Source organism: Crinia signifera, chromosome 2, assembly GCF_055691185.1.
Source record: "Crinia signifera chromosome 2, ASM5569118v1, whole genome shotgun sequence".
Lineage (NCBI taxonomy): Eukaryota > Metazoa > Chordata > Amphibia > Anura > Myobatrachidae > Crinia > Crinia signifera.
In genome coordinates this window covers 319676290-319696611 of record NC_139218.1, presented here as the reverse complement: position 1 = coordinate 319696611, position 20322 = coordinate 319676290, and the positions used below count along the sequence as shown (strand labels likewise).

The 20322-nt window shown below is 44.2% G+C and overlaps 1 protein-coding gene across 2 annotated transcripts in view; it reads right to left on the bottom strand.

Annotated features, from left to right (window-relative positions):
• KCNH3 (potassium voltage-gated channel subfamily H member 3) overlaps positions 1 to 20008 on the bottom strand; it is a 60563-nt gene extending 40555 nt beyond the window's left edge. For both annotated transcript variants that reach the window (XM_083169110.1, XM_083169111.1), the window contains exons 1-3: positions 19790 to 20008; positions 18089 to 18202; positions 461 to 694 (exon numbers count right to left, since the gene is read on the bottom strand). In XM_083169110.1, the coding sequence (XP_083025236.1) occupies positions 461 to 694; positions 18089 to 18167 (313 nt within the window). In that variant the 5' untranslated portion in view covers positions 18168 to 18202; positions 19790 to 20008. The remainder of the gene's footprint in view (positions 1 to 460; positions 695 to 18088; positions 18203 to 19789) is intronic.
• Between the last annotated feature and the right edge of the window lie 314 nt (positions 20009 to 20322).

Below are 20322 nucleotides of genomic sequence, written 5' to 3'. Positions count from 1 at the left end.
GAGTATACATGGCCAATAAAGTTGATTCTGATTCTGATTTTTATAGGTGTAGTTTTACTGCTTGTTACTTGTTCATGTGGAGTGTGAGGAAACCACTCTTAACTGGGATAGTGGTTATCCTTGATGGAATTCAATTAACTCAGCCAAACTATATTGTGTTTGTTTTATGTATATTTGGTGTATAATATACTTGGTGAAAATTTTGTTTTAAAATTTATTGATCTACTTTCTATTGTTTGCTCCACCTTTCCATAAATAACACTCACCATGTCTTTCAGACAGGATTCCATGAGGTCAACATTTTTTTTTATCAAATTTTTTTTTGTCAATTCATGTTGCCATAAAAATTGATCCAACTCACTCTATAAAGATGGATAAACTTTAAAGGAACATTATATTGAGCAATAAATAGGTCTATAAAATAAATAATTCTGCTGAGATGAATTAGACATATACTCACCATTTTTCCTGTAAAGCAGCAACTCAGCCTTAAGCTCTTGTTTATCATTCAGTGCTTTCTGGATACACTGTTGGATCTGCTCCCCGGTGTCTGCACCATACAGAAATGTGCAAGTGCATGACCTCTGCATGACCTCTGCACGGGCAAAGCCAGTGAGTTCACAAAACCCATCTGAGCAATATACCACAGGGTAAGAGTGAGGCAGCTGGGCATTGCCAAGGACAAAGTTGCTGTCTGAAGAGAGAAGAAGGGGAGAGTTAGAAGAGAGAGGGCTGAGTGAGGAGAGTGAAAGAAATGAAAACGGAAAGCAAGTAGGATGGAGAGGAGCATAAGCACAAGGGAAGAAGCACATTAGGTAACCTAAAGAAAGGTAAGAGGGACAGAGGGAAGAAGAGTAAGGTAAGATTTGTAATAAGGATAGTGAGAGAAATGTCAGGATGGAGAGTTAAGGCATGATTTCGGCCCCATTTCTAAGCAATCTGACTTGACTGCTTTGAAATTGAGCACGGATTACTACATGTGTATGGCCCCTGGCGATGTGCGGTCCCACACATCGCTGTCGCCTGACTACATTTTGACTGCAGGCAGTCAAAATCTAGTCATCACCCATGTTCTCCCTTACAGCAATGTATGGCTCCAGCTTAAGAGAAATGGCAGAGGGACAGGAAGGAGAGTAAGACCAGAGGAACAGAAAGGAGAGTAAGCGGAAATACCAGTAGTGTCTAGATCCCCTTCAGTTTTGACAATTTTCACATTATGCCCTGGGTCCATGTATACCTGGAGGGGAAATATAAATCTGTGGCAAGCGAAGCGAGCCACCGTGCAAGCATAGTGAGCCCGCGAGGGCACAATGCAGCTAAAATAAATCAAAATAACCTACACCTACATGAATTACAGATAAAATACAAAACATTGTGAGGGCATCTAACAACTTCCGCCCTCACTGAACATCACATCCTGTAATCAAAACTGAAGGGGATCTAGACTCTACCGTGGAAGACCAGACGGACAGGAAGGAGAGTAAGTGGAAGGGCATATCAACAGAAGGGCAAATAAAAAGAGATAAGAGGAAAACTAAAATAAAGGGTAAAGGAGAGCAAAAACAGAAAGGATAGAGATAACTTAGTAAAGTATTAAAAATAAACAGGGGGATAAAATGAGGGGAGAAGGATGAGGACTGTGAGCAGATAAAGTGAACACACAGAATGGTTAGAAGATAGCTTTGCATCATTACATATTCATTTTTAGATCAATATAATTAAGTGAAGGATAAACATGCATCGCCAATAAATTGATAGAGTATATGAATTACACAGAATTACATTGAGCAACTGGTTTAGTGGGAAATGTATGGCTTAGTGGAATATGATTAGTTTATGTATAGAATAATGCAATTTTTGGTCATTATTGAAAGTAAAGTTAACTATACATTAGAGATGTGCAGACTCGGATTCCAGAGATCCGAGCCCCCACGAACTTCATCATTATGAGCCCGGTTCCAAGCAGCGCTCGGAGATTCCCGCCTGACTCGGGTTCGTCCGCGTGGTCAGAACGTCATCTCCCGGCGCCGGATTTCGCAAGGCTTTAAAAGTGGCTGCTGCGCCCGCCATCTTCACTCCAATCTAGTAGTGGGTTGGGAGAGGGTGTGTTGGTGCTGCTGCTGGGGCTTAAACTTGAGCTTGACCTTGAACGCAATATTTTTTATTCGCTGGGGCTGTCTCTCAGTGCTGCTGTGTAGTCTGTCTAACTGTGTACTTGTAGTACTACTGTCTCCTCTGTGCGGTCTACCTCTGGTGTGCTGTGCTGTAATTATTTTATTCGCTGGGGCTGTCTCCCTCAGTGCTGCTGTGTACTCTGTTCTCCTCTCTGCTTAGGGTGGGCTCTCCCTAGCAAGGAGGACAGTCTAAAGCCCCGTACACACGGGGGAGATATATTGCTCAGCCATATATGGCTGAGCAATATATGGCTGAGCAATATATTGCTCAGTTTCTCCTTTTCATCAGCGACCAGAGATGGTCGCTGATGAAAAAGGAACTGCCGGGGGGGAGACCGGCGGTGGAAATCAGCTGGTCGCAGGAGCATGTTCCTGCGACCAGCGATCACTACAGGGGTAAAAACGGGAGCGCGCACCCGGCGATATATCGCCGGTGCACACTCCAATCGCGGGCAATATGATCGCTTAGCGACCATATTTCCCGCGATATTACACAAAATCACCCCCGTGTGTACGCACCTTAACTGTGTACTTGTAGTACTGCTGTCTCCTCTGTGCTGGGCCCTACCTCTGGTGCTGTGCTCTACCTAATATTATATATTATATTAATAATTAATTATAATATATATATATATATATATATATATATATATATATATAGTCCACTGGCGCTGCCTGCACTGAATCTGCCAGTATTATTTAGTTACTCAGTCCACTGTTGCCACTGGCAGTGCTACTGCCTACCTAGTGTACCTACCTAGTACATACTAGGCTGCTATATCTAATTGAATTAAAAAATAATACTTGTGCTGTGTGGGACTGTAAAAAATAATTCCATGCTGCTGGTGCACTGACATGTGCCACTGAGTGCCACTACCAAGCAGTACCGAATATAAAATTAATTATTATAAATTCTGCTGGTGCACTGCATAAAGCTACTGGTGGTGTGTAATATAACTACCTTTAGTGGTGACCAATGACAGTGCTACTGCCTGCCTGCCTACCTACCTAGTAGTTTATTTTCGGTACTCTTTACCTAGAACGGCGCCCGTCGCGGGCATCGCGGGTACATTTATGGCTACCCGCGACGCGACCGACGCGATGCCCGCGATTTTCCCATTGAAAACCATGTTAAACCTGAAAAATCGCGTCGGTCGCGTCGCGGCCGGCCATAAATGTACCCGCGATGCCCGCGACGCGATGCCCGCGATTTCCCATAGGAAACAATGTTAAAAGGCAGATTGACCGCGATTTTACCGTTAAATGCCTCAATGACCGCGATTTTGACATAGGAAACAATGTTAAATGGGCCACAGAGCCCAAATAGTCCCCCTGAAGTCTTAAATGGCCCCCAAAATTTTTAACGCCACCCCACGATCAACGTGAACCCGAAGCGTGGCGAGCGCAGCGAGCCCCGCGAGGGGCGGCGGTACGCGTCCTACGACCTTTTCATGCCCTACTATCCACGTCGGCGTGGAGTTGAGAATAGAATAGTGTGGCGAGCGCAGCGAGCCACCGAGCCCGAAGCGTGGCGAGCGCAGCGAGCCCCGCGAGGGGACGCGGATACCTTCACAGGTAAACGCGTCCCCTCGCGGGCTTCACAGGTGTCCGTGGCGACGCGGACACCTGTGAAGCCCGCGAAGGGACGCGTTTACCTGTGAAGGTATCCGCGTCCCCTCGCGGGGCTCGCTGCGCTCGCCACGCTTCGGGCTCGGTGGCTCGCTGCGCTCGCCACACTATTCTATTCTCAACTCCACGCCGACGTGGATAGTAGGGCATGAAAAGGTCGTAGGACGCGTACCGCCGCCCCTCGCGGGCTCGCTGCGCTCGCCACGCTTCGGGTTCACGTTGATCGTGGGGTGGCGTTAAAAATTGTGGGGGCCATTTAACAATTCAGGGGGACTATTAGGGCTCTGTGGACCATTTAACATTGTTTCCTATGTAAAAATCGCGGGCATTGAGGCATTTAACGCTAAAATCGCGGTCAATCTGCCTTTTTAACATTGTTCCCTATGGGAAAATCGCGGTAATCGCGGGTACCCGATTTTGATGTACCCGCGATTTACCCGCGATTACCGCGATTGCCGCGATTTTACCCGCGATCCCGCGATTTCAATCGTGGGCGCCGTTCTAGGTAAAGAGTACCTTATTTTCTTTACCTACTAGGCTGCTATATTATTAATACTTAATTAATTGAATTAAATATAGTCCACTGGTGCTGCCTGCACTGAATACTGTGAATAGAGGTTGCCAGTATTATTTACTCAGTCCACTGTTGCCACTGGCAGTGTTACTGCCTAAGTGTACCTACTTAGTAGTACAACTACATACTAGGCTGCTATATCTAATTTAATTAAAAAATAATACTTGTGCTGTGTGGGACTGTAAAAATAATTCCATGCTGCTGGTGCATTGACGTGTGCCACTGAGTTTCACTGCCAAGCAGTACCTAATAATAAAATTAATTATTATAAATTCTGCTGGTGCACAATACTAGTATTGCTGACGTATCTACCTGTCTTGTGCCTAGTACTGTCTTATCTACCTGTCTGGTGCCTAGTACTGCCATATCTACCACTGCAGTGCCACTCTTACATGAGCCACGTGTTTGTGCCGCATTCTTGAGTGGCTTAGCATAGCTATCCAGCTACCTCGGTGCAACCTTTTGCCTTAAAAACAATATTGTGAGGTGTGAGGTGTTCAGAATAGACTGGAAATGAGTGGAGATGAATGTTATTGAGGTTAATATAGCATAGGAGCAAAATAATAATAATAATAATTCTGCGATTTTAGCAGTTTTTATGCTTTTTTAACAAAAAAAATCAGAACCCAAAACCCAAAAAATCCAAACACAAAATACTTAGGAAGTGTTTTGCCAAAACCCATTAGAACCCAAAACCTCAAGGTAATCAGACCCCAAAACCCAAAAAGTAGCCGGTGCACATCCCTACATAAACATACCTACCTGAGTCTAGCCTGGACCATGAGCATAACACTGCAGCCTGCAATGTGGCCATTTTTCATGTGATTTGTTGGTGTGCTTACTCTTATATATCAATATATTGTTCTGTAACTTTCCTTGGCTACTGTTGCATCACGTACCCATCAGCTTGATAAATATCCCCATACATTGTTTGTGCTCAATATTTTTATATCAACTATGTTAATGTATCACTAAATCACTCAAGACATTTATTTTCCTTATAGGAGGAAGGGGTTCTTCAGGAAACAGTATTGATCTTCCGTGTGAAGTCAATTTACAGGTTTGTATTATTTAACCCCCTCTCCTCTACAGCCATATTAAGCCTTCCTTGCAGCTTGAGCCCATTAATCTCTCTTAATCTGCCAGTTGTGCTATGTGGTGATGCTCCCACTAGGTATGTTCTGTGCAATGATCAGATTGTAGTGACATCTGCATTGTCTATATTGATAACAAATATCAGTATTAAGCAACCAAGTATTAGTATTGGGCAACCAAAAAGTCCCCTGATTTGGTGGAACTACAAACCTCAGCAAGCTGTGCCATCTTATTTTGCTGCTTGTACCCCAGACATAGGGATCATTGGTTTTGTTCTTTATTGTCTGTATAGTCTGTATAGTGTTCACAATGGGGCAGACTCACACAACTCGGCTGCAGTCACACCCCTATTACATGCACAAATTCAGATAATCCACCATGTGTCACCCATGAAGATCCTATTGATGAGTTTGGCTAGGGTTGGGATCGTTTGGTCCACAGTATGTTGGTCGACAAGCATTAGGTCGACACCATTAGGTCAACATGGGTCAAGATCGACAGGGTTCTAGGTTGACAGGACATTAGGTCAACACAAGCATTAGGTCAACATGGTCTAGGTCGACAGTCAAAAGGTCAACATGGGGGTTTTCACTGTTTTTTTTACTCAAATGTTGACACAGTCGACATGGATACAGTTTGCAGTGCACCGCATCCCCTTGCATTGCTCATCATGCTTCGGGCATGGTGCCTCGCTGCGCTCGGCACACTATTTTACTGCCTGTCGTCACATACTGCCTGTCGTCAAGTCGGCTCAAAAAACAGTGAAAAAAACCATGGCGACCTTTTGACTGTCGACCTAATGCTTGTGTTGACCTAACAACCTGTCAATCTATCACCATGTTAACCTAATGGTGTCGACCCAATGCTTGTCAACCAACATACTATAGACCAAATGACCGTATCCCTTTGGCTACTAGCCATCAAAAAGTCACCATCCCCTTTCGCCAGCTCTACCCTGGTGCAAGAGATGCATCTGAAATCAGAGAGATCTCTGTACAGCACAGGCCGCGTTTGTATCTACAAGCGCTCACTAAACTGAAGACATGTATGCTAGATTGCTCAGATCGCTCAGCACAAAGATGTGGCACTGAGCGATCGGTCAGGCCCAGTGTTCTCTGTGAGAAGACTGGCCATGACACCTGCAATTATAGATTTATCCAGTAAACTGGATCAGTGGCGGAACAATAAATATTTTATGATAGTCACTGACAATCATAAAATATGTGCACAAATAAAAGCAAACCCTGTCTCTCACCGCATACAGTAATGGAACCTAAACATGAAACAGACACATTTAATTTAATTTTACATTTTGTTTAATTTTATATTTTATTCTAAAATGTTTGTCCTAGGGGGTGCTGTGAAAAATATTCGGATATTATAGGGCCATACTTGCCTACTTTTGAAAACGAGTTTGGTATTGAGGGGGCGTGTCATGCTCCACCCAAAGGGCGTGTCTTGTTCCATATATGGAGAGATTGTGAAGAGAGATTGTGAACGTGGCACCTAGAAGCGTGGGTGTGTACTGCTACATCTGAGGGGAATCTTTTAAAATGACTTATATCCAAATGTAGATGAGCCCCAAAACAGTTAGTAAGAGCTAAAATACTTGGTAAAGTGCTGGGAAGTGGTGCTGATGATTCAATATAAATGTATCTCTCTCATTCCTTTTTTCCCCCAAAATGTAACAGTGTAATGTGGGCTAGGTAAAATGAGGGAGATTGCTAGACTAATGAGGGAGAGAGGGAGATTGCTGCTATTTCAGGGAGTCTCCTGCAGAATGCAGGAGGGTAGGCAGCTATGCACTAGGGCGCCATGATTCAAACAAGTTTGGGAACCAAAGGACTACACTGTTGCACTGTTAGCATTGTATATTTTCCTCAATAAGAGCTCATTAAAAAAAAAATACATTTAAAAAAAGCAAATGCTCCTTTTTTACATGACAGGTCTACTCTAGTATAAGTGTGCAGCTTTTTACTGGGAAGCACAAGAGGGTGCAACCGTTTTGCTGTAAGATATATGTCTGCGTGCCCACAGCAATAGATGTTTGCTGTTAGTAAATAATTCCAGTTGCATTCATATCAGCATGCGCCTTTCAGTATTGTTCAGCTGGATGTTAAATCCATGGTTTATAAATGAATGTGCTTGTTTAAATCCAGCATCTCCTGCATCTTGCTTGTATTCCTAAATCATTTTTCTTGTTGTTGACTTGTTATACAAAGCAATCCTTCATCTAAATAACATGTATTGATGTCCCCATGGGGGAGTGAGAGAGTTCTCACAGAGTATTATTACTGCTGGCTCCCAGCCCTTCCTTTCACCTCTAGTTACACAGAGGGAGGACAGAAAAACACACAGGGTTTAAAGTGTCTCTGCTCTGCATGAGCTGCTACAGACCTCTGATTAAACGACACTGGAATCTCTGTAAATGTGCCTCAGCTAGTTAACTAGAGCGCTTGTGTCATCGAGATCTGTGGAAAAAGTATATAATTAAGGAGGTGCTGTATGTACCATATGGTTGTCTTCTCCTTTTGTTTCAGAGCATTTATTATGCAGGTTTTAGCTCCATTATACCAGCTTTCTTGAAAAAGTATATTTATTAATAAAAAAAAATGTATACTTGGGTATGAATCATAAGGTCGACAGTAATTAGGGTGACCGGAAAATAATCGATACAAGAAAAAGGTCATAACGGAAATGTTTGACACGTGAAACGGTCGGCATGAGTTTTCATCATGTTTTTGGGTGTCAATTTGCACATTTGAGAACAGGTGACTCGGCAGTCCTAGGTATGCCCTATATTTCCAAGGGCTCAGGCTTCCCACTGGTATGGTCTTCCTCCTTAGCTGGAATTTTAGGAACAAAGCAGATATCCCATAGATGAATCCATGTGTTGGAGGAACGTGGGTGAGGGATGGACAGGTCACTGGTGGACTGAACTGGATGGTGTCAGCAGGTATGAATAGGGCAGCTCAACGCGTTTTCCCGGATGTGCCTCCGGCTTCCTCGGGAGCTTAATTGCTCAAACGATTCAGCTGTGGATTAGTTAGCTAATAAAACATTTAAACAACTTAAAACATGAGAACCGTCTTATGCGTATATCATTCATATATTAGGATTCTATGGGAGGCAGTATTACAGTATTTGGAATAAAAGAAACTGTTTTTTTATTTTGAGAAACACATTGGTTTTATGTTCCGGGATCACATGGTGTCCGGGCTGACACCATCCAGTTCAGTCCACCATCCAGTCCACCAGTGACCTGTCCATCCCCCACCCACGTTCCTCCAACACCTGGATTTATCTATGGGATATCTGCTTTGTTCCTAAAATTCCAGCTAAGGAGGAAGACCATACCAGTGGGAAGCCTGAGCCCTTGGAAGTATAGGGCATACCTAGGACTGCCGAGTCACCTGTTCTTGGACGTAACACCAACCAGGATGGTAATATAATATTTGTCAGCCGTTACATATAGGAATTTTCCATTAAAAATCATGCTAAAAAATCACGCAAAATATCCCTGTGACCTTTAATTGTGCACATTGACTATATGCTGATGATTCAGCTTTTATCATCAATACAATAGATATTTTATTGTGTATTATTGTCTTTAATTTTATTAAATTTGTATAAATTTTTGAGAACCGTCTTGACTTATCATTGGTACAGCCAGCGCTGGCACATCCCCGCCTTTTTCCTATATGGTTGATTTAGGGCTTGACAACCCTGTGCCAGCAGCTGCTGATTAGCGCACTCCACACCACATTCTTTTTCAAAAAGAAACCTCTTTAGCTTGCTTAAATTGCAACAATGCTAATGTGGGGCGTTCATTTCCAAATCTGAAATCATACAGTTATGCAGGATTGCACTACATTGTGTTCATGGTCTCTTTGCTACATTGCTCCAGCCTCCTAACATTTCTCAGATCCATTAATAATGTCTGCTGGGACCATGTAGCACTTTAGCAGACAACACTGGGGCATTAATGTCACCACTCTCTATTTGCCATTTCTGGTTAATCTACAATTCTAAAATATCCCTTTACCTCCTGGCATTCCAAAGGTATAAAACTAACAAAGCATATTGAAGAATATCAATCAAGAATAACCCGTAAGAAATCTGAGTTCCTGCCAAATAAGATCACAGCAGCAAACAGCAGGCCTGCTCAACTTTTCCGCACAGTGGAAATGCTTTGCAAGCCAGAATGCCTGCAGCCTGTTGAAACATTCTCCCAGGCAAGATGTAATGAGTTCGCAAAATTCTCAGATAAATTTTCCGCCATCAGGGCTGGAATCGCCACAGTGCCGTTAGATGAGTGCCAAACTATCAATCCTGACAATGCAAGCCACCTATCCTCATGGACCAGCTTTGTCCCAATTGGACGTAAAGGACATTGCTGAAATTGCATAGATTTTGCATTCACTTCCTGTGATCTGGACCCTGCCCGACCAAGCTCCTAATGGGGTGTATGGATATAATTGGCCCCGTCTTTGCAAAAATTGTTCAATACTCTTTGCAGACAGGAATTTTTCCTCAACCCCAAAATGAAGCAATTGTTAGACCTCTTCTTGAAAAACCTAACTGAGATCCCAACTGCTTTACCAACTACAGACCAGTATGAAACCTTCCTTTTCTAGGAAAAGTTATTAAAAAAGTGGTTGCAAATCAACTGGAAATCCAACTGACAACTCATAATATGTATGATCCATTCCAATCAGGATTCAGGAGAAGACATAGCACTGAAACAGCCCTGGTATATGTGCTAAATGATCTAAATCAGTTTCTTCTATAGCGCAACATATTCCATTGCGCTTTACAATATATCTTCTGATGGCAGAGGTGACTGTTTAATCTTTATCCTTCTGGATCTCTCTGCAGCATTCAATATTGTGGACCGAGCGCCTGATAAATTTCTGTGGACTGTATGGCACAGTACTAAGGTGGTTCAAATTATTTCTCACTGGCATGTCACAGAGATTGTCAACTAGAGTATACTCATCTTCATTAGTGTCACTGCCATGTGGTGTCCCACAAGTTTCTATACTATCCCCTATGCTTTCTGCATTATACATGCTGCCACTGGGTGAAATAATTAGGCACCATGGCCTGGTCTACCACTGCTATGCAGATAATACACTGTACTTGTCCTTTGCTCAGGAAATTGAGAACCCAATAATTGTAAAGCGCTGCGGATATTGTGTGCGCTATATAAGAAACTGTTAATAAATAAATAAAATTGTTGGCAGAGTATATAGTGGTGCTTGTGGTGTTGTTAGATGACACACAGAGTGCGCTGTCACTCTGAGATGACAGCTCGCATGGATGCCGGGGCCACCTACCACGAACGGTGGCCACAAGGGGACAAAACAGCCTACTGGCTGCAGCTGCTTCTGGAGTTGCCATGGAGACAGGTGCAGAGAGCATCTTACTAACAATAATAACCCTAAATGGCTGTCTAGCAGAGATCCAGGAATGGATGAGTGCATGTTGGCTTGCACTGATAAAACAGAGGTCCTTATATAGGGCCTCAACATCAAAGGACAATAATGCAGAATAGTCACCCAACTGGACTGACACTTGGGGGTACAGAATTACAAAACTCTGATCATGTGCAGAATCCTGGCATGATATTGCTTGACACTTAAACATCAGACATCAGTCACAATTGAATCCTCATTCTTTAATCTGAGGAACATAGCCAGAATCAAATACTGGTACTTGTTTCCTAGCACGGCGCCCACGATATTAAGTCATACGATTTCGAATCGCATCGCATGACATATGCCCGCATGCGATGCCATTTTAAATTGTATAAGCCCCTATACGATTTTTAATTGTATAAGCACCCTAATGGGTGCTTACAATGTTAAATGCACCCCCACGCCACCCCCACTATCAACGCCAACCCGAAGCGTGGCGAGCGCAGCTACTGCCGCAAGGGGCGGCGGTACGCGTCCTCCGACCTTTTCATACCCCCACTATCCACGTCGGTGTGGAGTTGATTTTATATAGTGTGGCGAGCGCAGCGAGCCACCGAGCCCAAAGCGCAGCGAGCGGATGCATATTACTTTACATGTATTCCGCATCCCCTCGCGGGGCTCACTGCGCTCACCACGCTTCGGGCTCGGTGGCTCGCTGCGCTCGCCACACTATATAAAATCCACTCCACGCCAACGTGGATAGTGGGGGTATGAAAAGGTCGGAGGACGCGTACCGCCGCCCCTCGCGGGCTCGCTGCGCTTGCCACGCTTCGGGTTGGCGTTGAGAGTGGGGGTGGCGTTGGGGGTGCTTTTAACATACTAAGCACCCATTACAGTTAATTATCTTATAGGGGGCACATTTAACATTGAAAACACCCATTAGGGTGCTTATACAATTTTAAATCGTATACCATTGTATATGGCATGCGATGGTATACAATTTAAAATTGTATAACATCGGCTTCCATCGCGTAACATCGCATCGCATACCATCGTATGCATTATGGTCTGCGACGCGATGGGCGCCGTGCTAGGAAACAAGTACCCATTAGATTCCCTCTAATGATCTGCCAAAAGTCATACATGCATTTGTATCATCTTGATTAGATTACTGCAATGCCCTTTACCTTGGTGTCCCAGAAAAAAGAACTGCATCAATTACAGCTGGTACAAACCACAGCTGCCAGGCTGTTAACCAATCAGCCCCGTTCTAGCTAAATAACTTCCATTCTCTACTCCCTTCACTGGCTGACAGTAAAATTTAGAATAATTTTCAAGCTGAATTAACTAAGTTACATGACCAAGGCCCAAGGTACAGTACCTATAGCAGCTTCTGATTCCTTACTGTCCCACCCAATTACTGCGATCTGTAGATGAAGGACTTTTAGCAGTACTAAAAATCTCCTGTAATTTATCTAGGGGGTCTATGAACTCTATGAAACTCACTTCCTCGCACAGTTCTGGAGACCCCCACTATAAATTTATTTTTTATTCTTTAAAGACTTTACGGAAGCATTTCCTTAATTCCTTAAAGTACTATTTATGACAAGCTTTTCTGTACTTCAGTGTTCCTGTACTATATTACATTCATTTTATCTGTTAAGCGCCTTGAGTCCTACTGGAGAAAGAGCGATATATACATAAAATTAATAATAATAATAATAATAATAATAATAATAATATACAGGCACTGGTGGCTGTTGATGCTAGATCCCCCCTTTGCATTCAGTTGTAGAAGCTAAATACATCATACCACTCCCTCAGGCCTTAGCACTTTACCAAGCCCAACACTATGCTAGTTCAGTGATTCAAGCTTTTATATACAGGATTGGTTTAATACTTTGGACACAATGGTATCCAGGCCTCTTATGGGTAGAAACATTATTTAAATTCATTATAAACTCTTTCACACACTCATAGACAAAATACGGGGGACAAAATGACTAGGGGTCCCCCGTATTTTAAGAACCAGCCCCAGGCCCAACCAGCCAGCAGGGACCCGGGGACCTATCTACGGGCTCTATGTTTCTATAAGATAGGTAAGTATCAGTATGTGTGGGCTTTGGATGTAATGTGTGTGAGTGTTTTTTTATTTTACTATTTCTATTACTGTGGAACTACAAGTGCCAGCGGGCCCTTTAATGCCCCGCATGCTGGGACTTGTGGTTCTCCAAGTCCCAGCAGGCAGGGGAGGCTTGCTGGGACTCATAGTTCCACAGTTTTAGACAATAGTTTGAATTCTATTTGTTTACACTTTATCAGCCCTTTGGCCACCGCTCCAGGGACACCGGGGGCAGCACCAGGCTTCAGCCTAGACAGGTAAGTCCTGGAGGGGGTCCCCACTCCCCCAGGACCCCTGGTCAGGCTGACCGGTCAGAGGGATGAATGCTTTGGCCGGAGGGACTTGTATAAAAGTCTTTCCCCAGCTGTGGCATTACTCTGTTGACTTAAAATACAGGGGACCCCTAGTCATTTTGTCCCCCGTATTTTGGGAACCAGCCCAGGTCCTAGAGCCTGGAGCTGGTTTTAAAAAATACAGGGAACCCCTATGTCAATGGTTTTCTGATTTTTTAGAACCAGCCCCGGCTCTTTCAGCTTGGTGCTGGTTACGACCGTGGGGGAGACTCCACGCCGGTTGTTTTATTTATTTATTTTTGTATATATATTTTTTTTTACACTGAAGCCGTGCAGGCTAATGCCAAATACGCCAGGAAATTGAGGTCTATTTTCCTGGCGTATTTGGCCAGCAATTATCTACAGTTTGCCGATAATTAGCGGGCGTATTTTAAAACGGCCACTTAGTAAATAAAGAATCACCATTCTTTTGAATGGTGATTCCTATTCGTATTTCCCGATGGCGTATACATTCGTATTTGTAAATACAAATACAAATGTGCCATAAATAGGAATACGAATATGCGTATTTTGGGCATAGTAAATGCCAAAAATACGAATACGGCTAAAAAAAATTGTTTAGGTGTATTTGCCTTAGTAAATATCCCCCAAGGTCTTCTATGATGAACAGTATAGGTAAATGTTTATAATATACAGTATACCATAATGGTACCTTTACTCCAGGGGTGTCTTAAAAGAGGAGGAGGCCCATGTGCAGCCTGGAGCACTCAGACCCTCCAGCGTATGCACCAACCTCCAGAAAATGGCTCGGCAGCTATTTTTCAGGAAATTTTCCCAGCGCTTCGTTGTGGAGTCTGAGCACTAGATCGCTTATACTCTACTATGAAAGCGCAAAATGGGGATTTTGGCAGTACTCCTGCCGCTGGACTCCGGAGGGTATTATAAAAATGGGTGCAGTGTACATGGTGTGGGCCCTCCTGGGACTCAGGGTCCCATGTGCAGTACACCCATTATAGATATGGCACTGCTTTACCCACACCATACATGTTTAATGATCTCTTTTATGGTACCATACATGTTATTTGGGACTGCAATCTTAGATCTAGTTTTTGGAGACAGGTTCACGGATTTGCCATGACCTACCTAATTAATTATTGCCCTTAACTGCGGATTGGGGGATTTTAGGGACTGCTTATTCCTAAATTAGATTGTTACCCTCTGCCAACATTTTTGTTTTGGTCAGTGGTTTCCAAATGCGGTACTCAAGGCACCCCAACAGTCCTGCTATTATGGATATCCATGCTTAGGCACGGGTGACTGAACTAATACCTCAGTCAGTTTTATTATACCATCTGTTCACAGACAGGGATAGCACTAAAACCCATGTGGGAACTACTGGTCTAGGTCCAAATTGTTTTACACTTACCATATGAACTGACTGGAGGCCACTTTCACAAAGAGAACAGATTATTTTTCATATCTGGGAGGGGTTCATACAGTGGTGTCAAAATGGAGGTGCAGGCTGCACAGTGGCATCACCAAAATGCTGGCTCCTGCTCAGTGACAAGTGTCGGCTGCTGCGCTGTAACATTACATGCAGCATCTGGCTACTGTCAGTGTTTAGGATCTCCGAAGAGTGCCGAAAACAAGAATCGCCTGCGAGACCATACTCCCAACAAGGCCGTAACCCCTCCAGATGAAGAGGGCAGAGAGGCTAGGGATGCCTCTGGATTCATAGATTCTTTGTCTGATGATGTTAAACTGAAATCCAGCACAATGGTATGAAAGCAGACAACTGTTGGATGATGCCACCATTACTTTGCCTACAACTATTAAGCTTATTTGGGAGCCTCCCCTTTTCTTTTCCCTTCTCCATGCCGATTGTCTCTACTTAGCTTTGGTCATGTATAGACCTACTTATATTTTCTACTCAAGTGTTAATTTATCTGTGTATATTTCACTGTATAATGCTACATTTTACAAGCCAGAATGCATACCTCCCAACCGATTACCGCGGGAATGTCCCGATTTTTGGGGTCATGCCCCCATAGCGGCAAAATGTATAGGCCACGCCCCCTTTAATTGGGCCACGCGTCCAACATTTTCGGCGTGCCTGCGGCGCGCATCACTGTGTCCCTCCTTGGTCTCCCTACAAGTTGGGAGGTATGAGAATGTACTTTGTCTTTGTTTGCTCTATCCGCTATAAATAATAAATCACCTTTAGTGTCTATGATACTGTAACTATTTGAGGTAATACCTCTGAATCTCACCAATGTGAGTCACTTAGGAAAGTGGTGTCTATGACACTGTGATATGCAATAGGCCTTACTCACATAAGTGAAAAGAAGTCAAATAGTATATAAACAATAAAACAGATTGATGCTGGGTAATGCGTAGCAGATTTTTAGTGAGACTCATATTTTACTAAATGATAATTCAATCTTATTTACATTTTATTGCTTAATATATATTTCAATAACAGTTTATAAAGCCTTTATTGTCTGAAATAGCTTGAAAAGTGTATATTGTGTTATTTGTTAACAGGTATATGCTTATCTCCAATTGTAAATAAACTTTTGATTTAACTTTTATCTTCTATTTGGACATTCCTGGTTTATATCTCTCACTTTATGTGAGTAAGGTATTTGTCCTATTAATTAACAGTATCACATTAACAATAATACCCCTTTCACACCAGAAAATGCAGGGACCCACCCGGGAATACGGCCCAGGGATCATGCCAGATGCCAAAAGTCCCTGAATTTCTGGTGTGGGAAGGAGGCGGGGAGGAGGCAGGCAGGAGACGGAACGGCGGTGGAGGCGGGGAGGAGGTGGGATTGCAGCGGAATGGCGGGGGGGGGGGGGGAGTACTCACCCCGTGTTGCAGGTCCTTGGTGCAGGCCGGGGATCCGCACAGGTCCGATGGCGGGTTCAGACGATGCAGCTCACCGGCTGCAGTGAGAGCACTGGAGAGCTGCATCATCTTCATCCGCCACCTGTCCTGTTATCTGCGCCCACCGCCTGTGTGGATCTCCGGCCTCCCGGCATGCACCGAGGATTGGCAACCCAGGTGAGTACCTCTACCCCTTTCACACCGGCCAGGACCCCGGTTTGAACTCGGGAACAACCCTGCTCCATAACAGGGTTGAAATCCTGGGAAATTTTCCTGGCCCAACCTGGAAATTTAGGCTGGGGTGAATAGGGTATCAGGTGTTACTAACAGCTGTGGGGTTTTGTTATTCAATTACAGGACTCAAAATAGGGGTGTGGTGCTTTCTATAGGAATCACTGTCTTTTTTAACACACCTAAGCGCAGGTCTGATTTTCCTAAAATAGTTTAAAATCAGTGCTACTTGCTCTGGGATCTTGGTGGTACCCCACCTGAGGACTAATTAACCAATTGGAAAATTCCAAAACCCTTATATATAGTCAATAATTACCTTCTGCATTCAACAACAGGAGCCATGTGTTCTGCAGCAGGGTGGGTATGTGAGTGTGTGTGAGTTTTGCAAGTGTGTACAAAACCCTACACCCATGTCACCACAACCAGGAGCCAGCCCCTGGAATAATTACATCTCCCAGCAGCCCATGTGTATCCCAGCACCATTGAAGCCTACCAGCGGCCCCCTCTCTAGTGTCAAAATGAAGGGGAGACCACCAGGAGCCAAGGATACCACCAGAGACCACCTTGCACAAATATATAACTTTTTTTTTTACCACACTGAAAACCTTGTGATAATTTTTTTTAAATTGGATCCTCGCAATTTAATTCCCCCCATAGTGTCATATACACCATTTATAGTACTGTACATTTATAAATACATTTGACATGTTCCTATAAGTTCTGGATAATACATTCCTGTGACAGGCAGGGCCGGCGCCACCACTAGGCAGCCTTAGGCATTTGCCTAGGGCGCCGGCCGCTGGAGGGCGGCAGTTTGGAGCTGGTCCCCCCCACCCCCATCACCCTGCAAGCAGTGCCAGCCCCGGGGAGCGTTGTGGCGTGGCGACCTGCATCACCCGGCAAGCTCCCCCCCCCTGGAAAGTCACGGCACCGGACCCAGCAAGCCCCCCTCCCCTCCCTGGGGAGCATTGCGGAGGCTAGCGCCGCATTGCACGGCAAGCGCCCCCCCTCCGGAACGTCACGGCGCCGCATCGCTGGACCCGGCAAGCCCCCCCCCTCCCTGGGGAGTGTCGCGGCGGCCAGCATCGCACGGGTAAGTGATTGAGCACTAGCACCGGCCCTGGTGACAGGATACTATCAAGTTCTAGTTGGGAGATCGTTTCTCCTTAGGCCACAGATTCAAATACACCTTTGTGGCCCTGGACCCCTTTCTAATTTTCTAAAGATAGAATACAACATTCTGTTCATGTATGTTACAATCCGTGGTGGCTGCAGCACAATTCAAAATTCAAATAGGGGAGAACACCAACTGCCACTGAATTAGTCTGGAATAGCAGTTGGTGTGGCTCCCCTATTTGAATTTTGAACTGTGCCGCGGCCCCACGTCTCGGGCCGCCACTAGTTACAATAAGTTTGGCTCACTGTCACATCAGGGATAATGCTGGGGGCTACTTTTCTCGGTATGAAGAAGATGTACACTCCATGTTATACGATAGCACAATTATCTACAGAAAATACAGTAACTTATACATAAATTCTCTTTCATCAGTTTATACCATTGCTATATGTAAACCTGAGTGCAGAGTATCCACTTTCAATTAATAAAGTGGCTGAGGAAAAATATAGAACATAAAGAAACCAATAGTTTATTACTTACGTGTTCCATCAAACCTGGTCGCTATGGTATCTAGGAAGGTGTTCTGAGGAGCAAGCAGTCCCCTCATTGCTGGCATCATGCTACTCTGCCCTGTTCCCGCTGCACAATCTCTGGCTGGAACAGAGAACATTCAGTTATGTCACCAACATGAAAGTCTGTTTGACATAAGCCATGAGAAAGAGGAATACAGTAGATAAGCACTGCATTGCACATCTATCACAGAACACACTCTCTATCATTCTTACAAGGGCAACAGCTTAGAATAACAATGTAAGCATCACCTGCAGGGTGCAGGCAGTCAGCACTGGCTAATGGTGTGATGCATACAGTACCACATGGAGTCCCTGCTGGAGTTTTACATTTATACTCATTTTATGTAACTAATCTGTTTACCACAGCCACGGACTACTTACTGCTAGGCATTAGCAACACAAGGCAGAAAAGGCCCTTATTCTGGTTCACTTGCAAAGGCAAATTCCTACTCAAATGGACAAAACCATGTGCACTGCAGGGGGGGGGGGGGCAGATGTAACTTGTGCAGAGAGAATTAGATTTGGGTGTGGTTTTACTTCAAAGTGAGATCTATACTGCAGTGTAAAAATAAAGCAGTCAGTATTTTCCCTGCACAGAAACAAAATAACATGGTTTTGGCCATTTGAGAAGAAATTTGTCTTTGCGAGTGAACCAGAATAAGGACCAAAGAGAACAACTAGTGTATATCTGGGTAACCAGACCCACTGATGCTGCTCATGAAACGTCTGAGTCAGTCTGACCTTTTGCTTTTTTTATTTATCGAATTAACTTGAAATAAATACTAACATTTGGATACTTTACAAAGCACAGGCAGATATATATTTTGCATGAAATATATTACAGGGCATTCAAGTCAAATTGCATAATGAATACAAATAAATATATTGTGTAATAGGCACTAGAGTGAAACTACCAGTGTATAGGAGTAATAAGTCCCTCACCAGGGCTTAAAGTGGTTATGCAGAGGTGGGGGAACTTATTTCTATATGCCACCTAATTACCCCCCCCCCCCCCTCCTCCCCCATTGGGCAGAGACAGGGCCAGTGGCAGGGTTTTTGGCATCCCCCTGCAAACTACAATGCTTTTCTGTAAGAATTACTGTGCAGGGCCAATCTGGAGGTTAAAATGTTCCACCTCACTACTAGAGGTGGTGGAAGTCAGTTCCACCCTGTTCCCACTCACTTTATCCCCTGTCCTTCACCCAGTCAGAGCCAGTGCATGTAATATGTGTATTGTAGCAAACAGGTGTTATCACCATAATAGGGGATTTAATACAGTAATGCTGTGTACACACGGGGCGATAGGGGCTATAATCGCTGGGAATATGGTCGCAGGCGACCATATTGCCAGTGATGGAAGTGTGCCTCGGCGATAAATCGCCGGGTGCGCGCTCCCGTTTTCTGCCCCATTGTAATCGCTGGTCGGTACCTCTGCGGCTCCCCTGGCAGAGGTTCTTTTTCATCAGCGACCATCTCTGGTCGCTGATGAAAAGGAGACACTGAGCAATATATTGCTCAGCAATATATTGCAAGCAATATATCTCCCCCCGTGTGTACGCACCTTAAATGTCTTTCTATAAAAGTCAATGATATGTGAATTTGCAACCCGAGACTCTAGAAGCATACAGGTGTGACAACATCCATATCACCGCCTACATCTTCTTCTCACCTGATGTCCATCATTTGCCAGTGGTCCCGAAGCGGATGTAGAACAGCAGGAGACACCTGAGACAATAATCAGACGGTTCTTCTCACAGAGTTACTGCTAGCCTGTCCCACCTGAACTTCAGCATCCAAAACCCTCATCTCCCTTGTCCTTGTTTGCCTGTCAGCTTTACAGATTCTTCTAAACTGCTTGGAACAGAGATGCTGTTCTTCTCAGCTTTAAGTTTCCATAGCTACTTGTGACACACCCGCCCTTCTTCTTAAAGGGACAATACTTTCATCAGCACGTCTATGACAGCATAATTGCTGCACCAATGTGAGCATAGCTTTCATCATGCCCCATTCACCCTAAACACAATGGTCTGCTCCTATTCTCCCTACTTATTTCCATTTGTGGCATTTTTAACAGCAATTAAATAATTGAGCCCAGATTACTTACTGATGAATAATTTAGAAGAGAGGAAGCAGATCATTATGTCACTGTGTGAAATGGTTATGTTACGAGGTAAGTACAGGCACATTACATTCTCTTAGTGG